General features: G+C 47.9%; 1 protein-coding gene across 1 annotated transcript in view; it reads right to left on the bottom strand.

Moving 5' to 3' along the window:
- Nucleotides 1–63: 63 nt before the first annotated feature.
- The window catches only part of COL23A1 (collagen type XXIII alpha 1 chain), a 179,462-nt gene continuing 167,761 nt past the window's right edge, over nucleotides 64–11,764 (bottom strand). Inside the window, exons 16-28 of the mRNA XM_071570684.1 lie at nucleotides 11,486–11,563; nucleotides 9,977–10,030; nucleotides 9,257–9,301; nucleotides 8,696–8,785; nucleotides 8,292–8,363; nucleotides 7,485–7,526; nucleotides 6,594–6,620; nucleotides 6,105–6,176; nucleotides 5,961–6,014; nucleotides 5,698–5,724; nucleotides 5,163–5,216; nucleotides 4,154–4,240; nucleotides 64–154 (exon numbers count right to left, since the gene is read on the bottom strand). Coding sequence (XP_071426785.1) covers nucleotides 107–154; nucleotides 4,154–4,240; nucleotides 5,163–5,216; nucleotides 5,698–5,724; nucleotides 5,961–6,014; nucleotides 6,105–6,176; nucleotides 6,594–6,620; nucleotides 7,485–7,526; nucleotides 8,292–8,363; nucleotides 8,696–8,785; nucleotides 9,257–9,301; nucleotides 9,977–10,030; nucleotides 11,486–11,563 — 750 coding nt within the window. The 3' untranslated portion in view covers nucleotides 64–106. The remainder of the gene's footprint in view (nucleotides 155–4,153; nucleotides 4,241–5,162; nucleotides 5,217–5,697; nucleotides 5,725–5,960; nucleotides 6,015–6,104; nucleotides 6,177–6,593; nucleotides 6,621–7,484; nucleotides 7,527–8,291; nucleotides 8,364–8,695; nucleotides 8,786–9,256; nucleotides 9,302–9,976; nucleotides 10,031–11,485; nucleotides 11,564–11,764) is intronic.

Genomic DNA, 11,764 nt, shown 5'->3' with positions numbered 1-11,764 from the left:
CCAGGCACATACCCAGTTGCTGGCAGGACATGCAGGAGCACAGACAGTCACCATGCAGCCAGCAAAATGACTCAGGGCCTGTGCAAGGGACATACAGGTGTTAATGTCACTGTACCTTATGCCAACATCCTGCTACTGGCAGTCCGTCTGGTCCCTGCAAAATGGAATTTACAGGTTCAGTTTTCCTGACAGTGGTTAAAGAGTCACACCCAAAAACCTGAAGCTCAGTCTGCTGAAAGGTTTCACAGCACTATTAATTACCATGCAAACCCCCTTTACTGTATATGCACAAAACCAAATATGCAGGCAGTGCAATCCATGTGTTACACAAACACAAAATTGAATATAACCCTGTGTAAAAAAAAAATCAGATATCTACACTTACATTTTTCCTTTAAAGAAAAAAGAAAATGTGAACAAGGATTTGAAACCTCAGTTCATTAACTTCATCCTCTGTTTTATAAGGCAGTGGTTTTTGCAATCAGACATATATGTGGAAAGCATGATGTGGAAATGTACTTTTTGTTAAAATGTGCTTTTTCAGTTCGGGGGAGGTGATGTAGGTATTTTTCCTGGCTGGTATCCTAATTGTGTTAACTTTGATCCTGCAGTACTTAGTTTCTTTAAGAAACTTTGAGTTGCTGAACTGATTGAGATAGGATGAGTTGTGGACTATGCAAAGGGAGTGAAAATACTTGTCTTGTTCCAATGGAGATTCAAGAAACATACAAAAATCAGAAAGCCAGAGAAGAGCTCACTGACCAGCAGGAGGACACTGAGAAGGAAGGAGCCCCTTAGAAGAGGAACAGCTTTGTATGACCAGCTCTTCCAAGCCACTTTAGAAGAACCAGCTGACTTTAGCTGCCTTTGCTGATGCTGGATTTTTTTTAAGGCTCTTGGATCTCGGATGACATGAATTTCTGCATGCAGAGCCACAGAGAGCACACATGCACTGACCCTTCCCTCAGAGCCACCTCAGATTCCCTGGGGGTGGGAAGCCACGAGGATGTGTGTGCAGCAGAGGGAACTGCCGGTGCAAACAGAGGTCAAAATGCAATTTTACATTTTTTACTGTAAATGTCAGTCATCACATTTTTTGTATTCTGTATTGATTTTATATGTAAAATAGCCTATGCCCAATAAAACAGATGCAGTGAAGTAAGGTTACCCTCTCCAGCTACTCGTAGTGTAAGAAGTCAAGTTATTTTCACACACTTTCCTGCAATGTTAGGCAGAAAACACATTTTTTTCTGCAGACATGGTCAATATTTTGGTTCATAACTGTTTGTAAGAAAAATGCAACTTGGAGATTTGCCAGAGTTGCCTGGGGGTGAAGGGGACAGGGGGCAGGGTGCAGAGCATTGTTTGACCAAGGCACACCCTGACACGGATGGTCATGGGGTTGATTTCTGCCCTGGGTTTTTCTCCTTCTGTGCACTCAGAACACTTACTTTGGCCATCATAAAACTCCACATCTTTCTACCACGTTTCACTCGAGTGATTCCAAAAGGACTTGTCAACTTCAAAAGAGCTTTGTGGCCTGTGTGTGAGGCTCTGCTGATGCTCCTGGACTAAAAGCCATCGCTGAGAGCCCAGAAAGCCTCCACCACATTGTGGGGAGGAGAACAAAGTCCATGTTCCACCCAACATGCAGCTGACCTTTGCATACACAAACAGGGGGATGTGCACGTGCTCTGCTCACTGGTCATGTTGTAGTTATGCTCTGGAGAAATCACCTACTGCAATGCCTTCAATACAGACAAGTCCTGCATATTAAAATGGGAGATGCTTGGTGGTAAATACAACATCTCTGGGGAGTAAATATGAAGGGTTGGAGCAGGCCTGCTGGTAGGAATTGGTTTCTTTGACACATCTGAAAGCAATTTAACTTTTTGGAAAGAGAAACAGCTTACTGCCCTTTTGTTTCTCTGAGGACAACTGCAAATCATCTGACATGCAGCATTTTCTATGGTTAAAAAAATGAAAATAAAACAATGACCTCTTTTAACTAGTCATGGAAAGCCCTTTCAGGGAGCAGAGCAGAAACCTTCCTGCATAACCACCACACCCAACCTGAGCTCCCTGGTGATTCTGCAAAACCCTTCTGGTGCCCAGAGTGCCCATTCCTTTGGGGAAAGCTTTTCAAATCCCAGCTGGGAATGGGGCTCACAAGGCTACCCCAGCACAAGAGGAACCAAACTGGGCCACAGGTGCTGAGAGAAACCATAACTAACCTGGAGCATCTGTTGCCATAAAGGGACAAGTATCCCCTGTGTGATCTCCCATGGTTTACACTCCTTATCTAAAGACAACTGGGAGGAAGTGGGCACAAGGCACTGGCATCCTTCCCTGAATGCCAAAGTGAAACATCTCATTCCACCCATGCTGTCCTTCCTCTCCCTGTAGGGATTTGCTCCTCGGGACAGGGCTTGGCCACAGCAGGAACACACAACAAACCATGCAAGGAAGAGCAGATACTGTACCAAAGGGCAGGGCACGCTCACCCCATGCAGGCCTGGCAAACCTGGCTCCCTTTGGCTGCCTGCAGTGCTAGGATCTCCCTGTTTGGAAAAACATCTGCTTGTTGAGAATGGTAAAGGACCAGAAGTTACACAGACAGGCACCCACGTTTCAGCAGAGGAAGAGAAGGAGGAGAAGGAGGAGGATGGGTCTAGAGCTTCCCAGCTCTGTTTCTGATGACACAGCAAGTCAGCAGAGAGGTTTTATGGTAGGGAATTCACAGACACACAGTCTGTCATCTGGGAAAGATCTTCAGTACACAAACCAGAGATGCACATTTGTAACTGTGCAGTGAAAGAGGTAAGGGGTGAATCACCCAATATCGTGAGGGAGGAAGGAATTAATTGTAGTTCACATTCAGAGTCCTGGCAAAATAAAGCATTTTGACTAAGAAGGGAGCTTTTTGCTGGTATAGTGGAGCCACACAACAACTGGCTGCCATAGCTGTGCTGTCAGGGTGGGGAAAAGTCACACATTTAGACAAAAAATGGGGTTTTGGGTCATGTTGGAGCAAGTACCTGGCATTATGAGGTGCCTCTGAACCAAGCTCTAAACACCTATATTTAAGTAGTTTCAGCTCAATATTTAAGACTTTTCATCTTACACCCTGAAAACATTTTAGGGAAATTCTTTCCAGAGAGAGTGCTCAGGCATTGGAATGGGCTGCCCAGAGAGGGAGTGGATTCCCCTTCCCTGGAGGTTTTTAAACTGAGCTTGGCCGTGGCACTGAGTGCCATGATCTGGTTAAGGGACTGGAGTTGGACCAAGGGTTGGACTTGATGTTCTCGGAGGTCTTTTCCTACCCAATCAATTCTATGATCTCTCTGATTTTAGTCATATATGAAAAATAGTAATGAAAAGCAGGTAAATTTTACCAGGTCAAATATCTTACAACCAGTTTAGATTTTTTTTTCTCTGGGCTCTATCAAGTGAGTGAGAGGTTCAGGAAGTGGGCTTGGGAGATCCAGGCTCCCCAGGCTCAAACACCCAGGAGGTTTCCTGGAAAATCTCTGTACACACTGCACAGTGGTGGCCCAGGATGTGTCTGACAAGGGACAGCTCTAAGCCACAGGCAGAGAAACCCAGGGAGGTCTCTGCTCCCAGGGCTCTCCTTGGCAGCCTGGACAGCTCCAGCTCATCCATCACTATCTTTGGCAGAACTGATGCCATCAGCTCCAACACACTTCCCCAGGCTCATCCCTCCCTTGGTTTGCTTGGATGAAGGGATAGAGCTGACCTTGTTTTCAGACCACCTCCCATCCATGCACCCAGTTACTCCCTGATTTCAAACACACTCAAAGCCAGGCCTGCAGCTTCACACTATCTCCTGAAGAGCTCGACTGAGGTCCATTGTTCCTGACTACAATAAGAAGGTCTTTACACAACGATCCTTTATTTTTACTGCTGTGGCTTGTTCCCATCTGGCCAGTGAGGAGCCCTTACAGCGAGCAGTGAACTTCCAGCAGTGCAGATAAACCAGTAAGAAAAGTGAGAAAACAAAAACCATCTGCTCTGATTTACTGCAAAATAGAGAACTCCCAAATCCTCCTCCCTCCTTTCCCTGGCTGCAAAGCTGTGGCTCCCTTTCAGCCCCAGCACTGCGTGTTTAGGATGAGTGAAATGAAGGACATACCACAGGACAAGGCTGATCCAGTCCAGGGGGACCTGGTTCCCCCTTCTGCCCTTTGGCTCCTTTTCTCCCTGGTATTCCTCGCTCGCCCTGTCAGCACAACAGGAAAATATCAGCAACAAGAAACACCTTTAAGTCTCACAGCACTTAGAGAGTCCCATTCCTCTCCCAGAGCAGGGGCATTTACACTAGTGTAGCCTCAGCTGAGTAATTCAATCACTTGGAAAATCTTCAGTTAAAGCTGGGTAGAGGTACTGTAATAAATAATTTTATAACAGATTGACTAAATGACCAGTTTCTGCTAAAATCCAGGTTGTTATCTGACAGCAAATGGGAGCAGCAGCTTCCAACCACTGCCCTGGGCTCAGCTGGGCATCCCTTTGTTTAAGGATCTCTGCAGCAAAACCTTTGACTTGGATCCATTTTTAAGGTCTATAAACCAAAATGTGCAGTTCTTTGCAGCCTGGAGCTGTCAAGGCTGCTCCACTTCCCCACAGTGGCTGTGCTGGGGGTGAGGGGCAGGCTTACAAAAAGCATTTACAAATTAATTCCAAGGAATTAAGTGCCTGTCCTGCCCTACACTGGGACTGGGCAGGTATTTGTGCTATGGAAAAGGCCTTTCAGCAGCGACTTGGGAGACAGTCTGGAGAGGGGACCAGCACCAGGGCAGGATTGGTCTCTTCTCTCAGGCAACCATCAGTAGGACAAGAGGGCAGGGGCTTATGCTCTGCCAGGGGAGGTTTAGGTTGGATATCAGGAAGAAGTTCTTTCCAGAGAGAGTGGTCAGGCATTGGAATGGGCTGCCCAGAGAGGGGGTGGATTCTCTGACCCTGAAGGTTTTTAAGGTGAGACTGGACATGGCACTGAGTGCCATGATCTGGTAATCAAAGTGGGGTTGGATTAAGGGCTGGACTTGATGATCTCGAAGGTCTCTTCCAACCCAACTGATTCTATGGTTCTATCAGCAGCCTGTCCTGCCCCATGAGCATCTCTACAGCCACAACCCACTCACCTTCTCCCCTCTTTCACTCCTCTCTCCCTTCTCTCCTCTGAGACCTGGGAAACCCTATCACAATAATTTTTAGGTGGGAGAAAAAGAGAGAGAGAAAAAAAAGATGGTTTTGTAAGTTTAGCGTGTGAACATCCCAACATCTCAGTTCAACATGAGCCACCTCCCACCCTCAGCCCATCCTGCCATGGGGAGGAATGTCCTATTCTTCCTGTTGACTTGGTATGTCAGCAATTTCTTGGGAAAGCTGGAGTGTTTCACCACACCCCAGTAACATTAGAGACAGTTTAATTTCACTGAATCCAATGCAAATATTCTCGATGGGAAAGGCAACTTCATCTGAGCAGTTCCACCCTGCAGTGCAAGTAGCCCAGCAACTGTCCTGAATTCAGCTCTTTCCTACAGACATCATTCCAAGGGCACTGTGTTGAAGGGAGAGTAGCCTAAACAGTGTTAGCTACATATTTTCCCAACAGTCTCAAGTTACATGCGTGTTATTTGTGTTTATACATGAATAATTAATGGTTTCCATACTCACATCCAATCCTGGCTCCCCAGGCCTTCCCTGCAGTTGTAAAAATAAAAATGAAGACATGCTGTATTGAGTTTGGTGCTGCAGACAAACTTATATCAAACTTATATCATGGGCAATGAGAGCACAAGGTCCCTCAGCATTCCCTGGGGCTGGGGCTGCTCCTTGTGATCCAGTAGGATGGCTGGACCCACCACAGCAGCATTTCACAGCCCCTGGTTAAGGATGCCACCCCAATGTCCCCACTGCTCTGCCACCCCTGTGATTACCTTCTCTCCTTTGGTGCCAGGCAAACCGATGAGCCCTGGAACCCCTGGGAGACCCTGAAGTTAGAAAGAAACAAGGATTGGGGTTGTTGCTGCAGGGCAGGTTCCTCCCAACAGCCAGAAAGGAGATTTGGGAAAACAACTCACAGCAGGTCCAGTGTCTCCGTGGTCCCCCTTCTCACCACTGTCACCTTTTTCTCCCTTTGCTCCGTCCAAGCCCTGCACAAAGGGAATGGCATCAGCCAAGCAGATGTGGCAGCTCTGCCCAGGGCAGCCACCCCTCCCCTGCCCCTTCTCTGGGTGCTTTCACCCACACTGCTGGGAGTGTTTGCCTCTTGACAATCACATAAGAAAATAGCTGAAAACACAGGTGGAAGCCTTTTGGTTTGGAAACCCTGACTCATACGTGTCACCAGCCCTCAGGACTCTGTGCTGGAGGAGGGTTTAGATCCTAAATGTGTTTGGAAGGACAAACTGCTTGTTTTCTGAAACACCAACTGTAACCAAGGGATGTGTTATGACAACAATGACAAAAAAAAAAAAGAAATCAGTCTCCAGAGCTGACAGGCCTTTGTGAGCCTGTAAATAATGCACTGGCAGCTGGGAAACTGGGTGACATTTCATTTATTGACTTACTTTAGGCCCCTGGATTCCTGGAGGACCCTGTGGGAAAGACAATGGTGCATTTGAAAAAAACAGAATTTATAAACACACCCTGAAGTTTCCTTCCCAAACCATTTCTTGCTCAAATTATGGTCTGACAATGGTGGGCCAAGTATTTCTTTTTGAGACAGGTGGCACTTTATTTGGTTCTCTGGTATCAAATCAGGGGGAGGGGGAGCTGAAAAGGACCACTTGGCATCAGATGGGTTAATAAAGCTCTGCAGCACGAGCTTTGGGGAGTGAGACCCTCCCAAATATTTTGCTGAAGCAAATGACAGCAAGCTCTGGGGGGTGGCACTGCCATCCTGACCTCCCATGCCAGGATACCTCCCACGTGTGAAGGCCACCTGGAAAGCCACCTGGTTTTGAATCATGGTCTCTCTCAAAGTGGACCTTGGACCCAGCAGTGGCATCCTGGCCTTCCCAATGCTCTGGACATTTCCTTTTGGAGCATTTTAGTCACCAAACCCCCCTCAGATACCTGAATCAAAAGTGCTTCCCATGTTCACCACACACATCCTCTCCCAGTGCAGCTGAGGGCACAAAACTTACTGCCATGGGCAAATTTAGGGAATACAGAAACCATCAGGGTGGGGAACATCTCCCCATCCCACAAGACTTTATCTTTTCTCCATCCCAAGGAACAACTTGGTTATGTGCCAAATAAGCCACAAATGTTGGTTCACTCTCCTAAATTCGGTGCTTTAATCTCTCTGAGGGCAGAGCACAACACTGTAACTCTGCCCTGAATTTTTTCCCTCAGATTCACAACAGCCCTTCATGATTAAACAAAGCAAATCACTCTTGTCCTTAACTAATTACATGAAGTAACAAATCTGCAGCAATCACTTTCTGGAGTCCTACCATAGGGCCAGGTAATCCAGGGGGTCCAGGCTCAGGTATGATCTGCAGAAGGGAATTAAGTGGCATGTTAACGAGGGTGGGCATAGAGACAAAGCAGTTCAGGAATGGAAACCTCACAAAGTCCAAAATGTTTTAATGCCCCCTGATTTAATGGGTTTTCATCTAAGTATCTGCTAATCAAAGTGTTGCTTGTAGTATTTATGAATAAATATGAGCACATGAATCAAAGTAGCCTCCAAAACAAGAGGGTTGACCAACAGCCCTCTGTGTATTTGCCAGTCATAAAAGGTATGTAGTGATGCCATTTTCTGCACAGACTGGAGAAAAACAGACTTATTAATTGAATAAACAAAAAAAAAGCCAACAAAACACCCCTCACCCCCCAAAAAAACCCAACAAAAAACTCCCCAAACCAACACCCTGAACAAAATAAGCATCTTCCTGTCATTAATAAAAACCTATCAAACCCCACCACTTCTTTTTTTATTAAGCAATAAGCATGAATAAGAAAAAAAGGATGCAGAAATCCTATACAACTGCAAGGAGCCCAAAATGTTTTGAGAACAAAACATAACAGCAACATCCAGTATCTCACCCACCAATGCAAAATCTAAAGTAACTTTGTAGTGCTGAGTGTGCAAAGTGCTCATCCTTAATGAACAAAACCCCAATCAGACACTTCTGAAAGTTCCTGTAGACAACAGCTGGGTTTTGCTGATGGATACAGGATGTGCATGGCCAGCCTGCAACCCCCAAAGTTGCCTGATCCCACATCATGGAAGAGCCTTTATGTTGCCAGGATCTTACGTGATTATTCTGCAGACATGGTGAGCCCATATCTCCTTTTTCTCCTCTGTCTCCTTTTGGCCCTTCTGCTCCCTAAAAGATAAAAATGTAACACTGATGTCCATCTTCCAGCAAAGCAAAAGCAAGACAGAAAAATACATTTTTCTCCCTCTAAACTCCAGCCTTGGCTCCAGCAAAGCTCATGTTCATCCCAAGGGGGCTTTGAAGAAAGACTTTTCTCCTCCTTGGTACCCTCTGGATAAATGTTTACCATCATCCTTAGAAATGGAAACTCAAAGCTCCACAGTGATGTGGTGTGGACAGGTCAGTGCTTCCATCTCCAGACTGGCCACATTCTGAGCACCTGCAGGACTCCCCTTAAAGAGCCAAGCAGCAGATGGGTGGGGACAGAGGGACGGACGTACCGGTGGACCTGCTGAGCCCATTTCTCCCGTCTCTCCTTTCTGCCCCACGATCCCTGCGCTGCCCTGGTCACCCTTTGCTCCTTTGGGACCCTGCAAGTTGACAGAACACAACATGCTTAGGAGAAAACTGTTAATAAAACCCCAACAGGCACTTCTGCCATTCCTCATTTCCCTCCCTGTCACAGTGCGAGCTCACGAGAACATGTTTTAACATTCAAACTCACACGTGCCAATATTGTGGGTGCAGCAGAATTTGGCTGGGCTGCAGCAGGGATTGCAGCCATTTAGGGTTGGGAAGGGTTAGGAAAAGAATTGGAGACAGCATCTGATGAAGCACTTGTAAAAGGAGCCCCTTTAGCTCTGCAGATGTGGCCAGGAGCAGCAGCAGCACACTCAGAGCAGAGCACGGGGCTGTGGGCAGGGCCAGCAGTCCAAGGAGACACAGTTGGCATTACAGGCTCCTGCCAGGCTGGCTTTGCTCTTCCCAGGAACACAGTATTGGTGTGTGGTTTTTATTTGGTTCCTGCAAGGTCTCCCTCAACCCAGCCCTGCCCTGCTCACCTTTTCACCATCCAGTCCAGGTGGGCCTGGCAAGCCCAGCTCTCCCTGTAGACACACAAAGAAAGGAGAGCCCAGGGTCAATTAAATCAGGAAATCATCTTGGGAAAGCATTTGGCAAGGAAATGAGATATTCCCACACAACTATTGTGTTATGGGTTTGCCACTGCCCCACTCAGGACCAAGGAAGTGTCAGGGATGCACCATCCAAATATGAGACCCACAGGCACTGAAATCCTGCCCCATCCCATTCTTCCAGGAGATGCTTTTCTGAAAATTACATTCCTCTTTTGAAGAAACTACAGAGTGCAGGTTACAGACTGCTGCTTGTGAAGCAGGAGGGCAGTGTGGCCCTGGGACAGGCTGGGATGGAGGGGTGCTCAGCACTGGGACTGCCAGCCCCTCACAGCTGCTCCTCCCAGTTACTTCTGCCTCCTGCCACAGGCAATGAGGTGCCGTCAGAGGGGCTGGGATTTCACCTCTCAGGTGTGAGACTGGGAGTGGATTAATTTCTGGGACAGCATCCTCTGGAAGGGGCTGGAGACCAGAGACAGGTCAACAAAACTTTGGCTTTAGTGTGAAAACCTTTTCAGCCAGAGCAAGGCCTAAATAGCATTTCCTTTACCACACACAGCTTCAAACTCCTCTGCAGGCAGCATCACCATGGGATACTCCACATGAATTTCTTGGGAACACTGTCTGCATGGCAGAGGTTGGGCTCACCTTGGGACCTGGAGTGCCTTGGGGGCCTGGTGGCCCTGGTGGTCCTGGTGGACCCTGAAACACAGCAAACAAAACAGGCTTGATCATGACTAACATGAACATGGCACACTGTGGGATGAACCAGGAGCAGGTCCCAGCCACCACCTGCAACAGGCACTCAGGGGAGTGGGGTTGGCCAAACACTGAGGTGACACAGAATGACCCAAGGGAGGCACAGGGCTGTTCATGCCAAAGGAAACACAGTGGGAGTGAGTTGGGTGTGCAGGTGCAGCAGCACATGGGTTAAGAGGCAAAATGCCTTTAAGCCAGGGGTGTAGCCCCAAATCTGGTGGTTTCTTTTTGCATTCTGCCTGCCCCTTCCAGCTGGCCTGGGAAGCAACATCCTGCTGGAAACAGGGACAGCCAGCCAGGGAGGTGCAATTAAAGAGGGAAAACTAGGGAGGTTGTGTGAGCACTAACAGCAGGAAAGCCTGGCACACTTAAAGGAGCTGTTTTGCCTGGGCGCTGCTGGGTGCAGAGACCACAAACCACCTGGAGATGAACAAATACTTTCCAGCTTGCAAATTATTTCGAACAGCAAAAGTTGTGGTCTTGCCTAGAAAACCAAACCAGTATCATGTCCTCAAGCACCTTTTTCCATGGCTGCACACTCAAAATGCTGTTACATTTAGTCATACTGGAATCCTTCCCACCCAAAGCCTTGCCCACGAGACAGGTCAGTGCCCAAACACTGCAAACAGCTAACAAGCAGGAAACCAGCAAAGTTAACGAGGTTCAGAGATGTGCCCCTCAGCATACTCTGCATGCAGAACATGGGAGAGGGTCTGGGCCCAGCAGATAAAGCCTCCAGACATATGATGGAACCTCTCCAACCACTGCACTCCACAAACTCCACTCCCCAAAGCTCCATGCCATGCAGACATCTGGCAAGCAGAAATTACCAGCACTTTGTGTATCCCTGCAGCCTGTTATAAAACAATTAGGGTGGTTCTCAAATATATGTCTGTAATTATTTATTCTATTCAGCTTATTTCATCCTAAAAAGATGTCACATGTCAGGGCTTGGGGGCTGTTCCCATTCCTCCTGCATCCCCATCCCTGCTTGCAGAAGGTGTGCAGTGACAACAGCAGCTCCACACCATGGGAATCACCTGCAGCTGGCAGTGTTTAGGGTGTAATGTGGCTGCTCACACTCCTTGCATCAGGTGTTTCTGTGGCTCTGTTGGGTTGCTTCTACCTGCAGAACGCGAACTCACAACCCACAGCTGGATCCCACAAGCCTGAACCCACATCCTGGGGTTCTGCCACCGTTTTTGGTGGTACCTCCTAAATACCCTCAGCCCCCAGGTGCAATAAGCTCGTCCCTCCCAGCCAGCTCTGTGCCAAGACAGAGACCCCCAGAAGAAGACATAAGACAGGATCTGGATGTCACAACATCAGCATGGCAGAGCTTGGCAGCCTTTGGGTGCTCCCCCATGAGCTGCAGGTGTGGCCTCGTGCAGGGCTTACCTTGAGTGCATCCAGGATCCGTCCGTCGTAGTCGATCACGACGGTGTCTCCCTGTTCCCCTTTCAGGCCAGGGGGACCCTGCAATCAGGGATGAATCCTATTCAGTGGCACAGCACTGGGAGGAGGGTGGGATGAAGCAAAGAGCTGACATGCAGCATTTGGGAGTTATCACCTCCCAAACCCCATGGATTTATCCACACCTTAGTCTGACAGCTGGGACTGTCATCCAACCAAACCTCACAAGGGCATCCATTTGTGTAATGGAGAAGTGCACAAAAG

Source organism: Pithys albifrons, chromosome 15 (assembly GCF_047495875.1).
Source record: "Pithys albifrons albifrons isolate INPA30051 chromosome 15, PitAlb_v1, whole genome shotgun sequence".
NCBI lineage: Eukaryota > Metazoa > Chordata > Aves > Passeriformes > Thamnophilidae > Pithys > Pithys albifrons.
The sequence above is the reverse complement of the archived record's forward strand: the minus strand, read 5'-3'. Positions and strand labels throughout refer to the sequence as shown.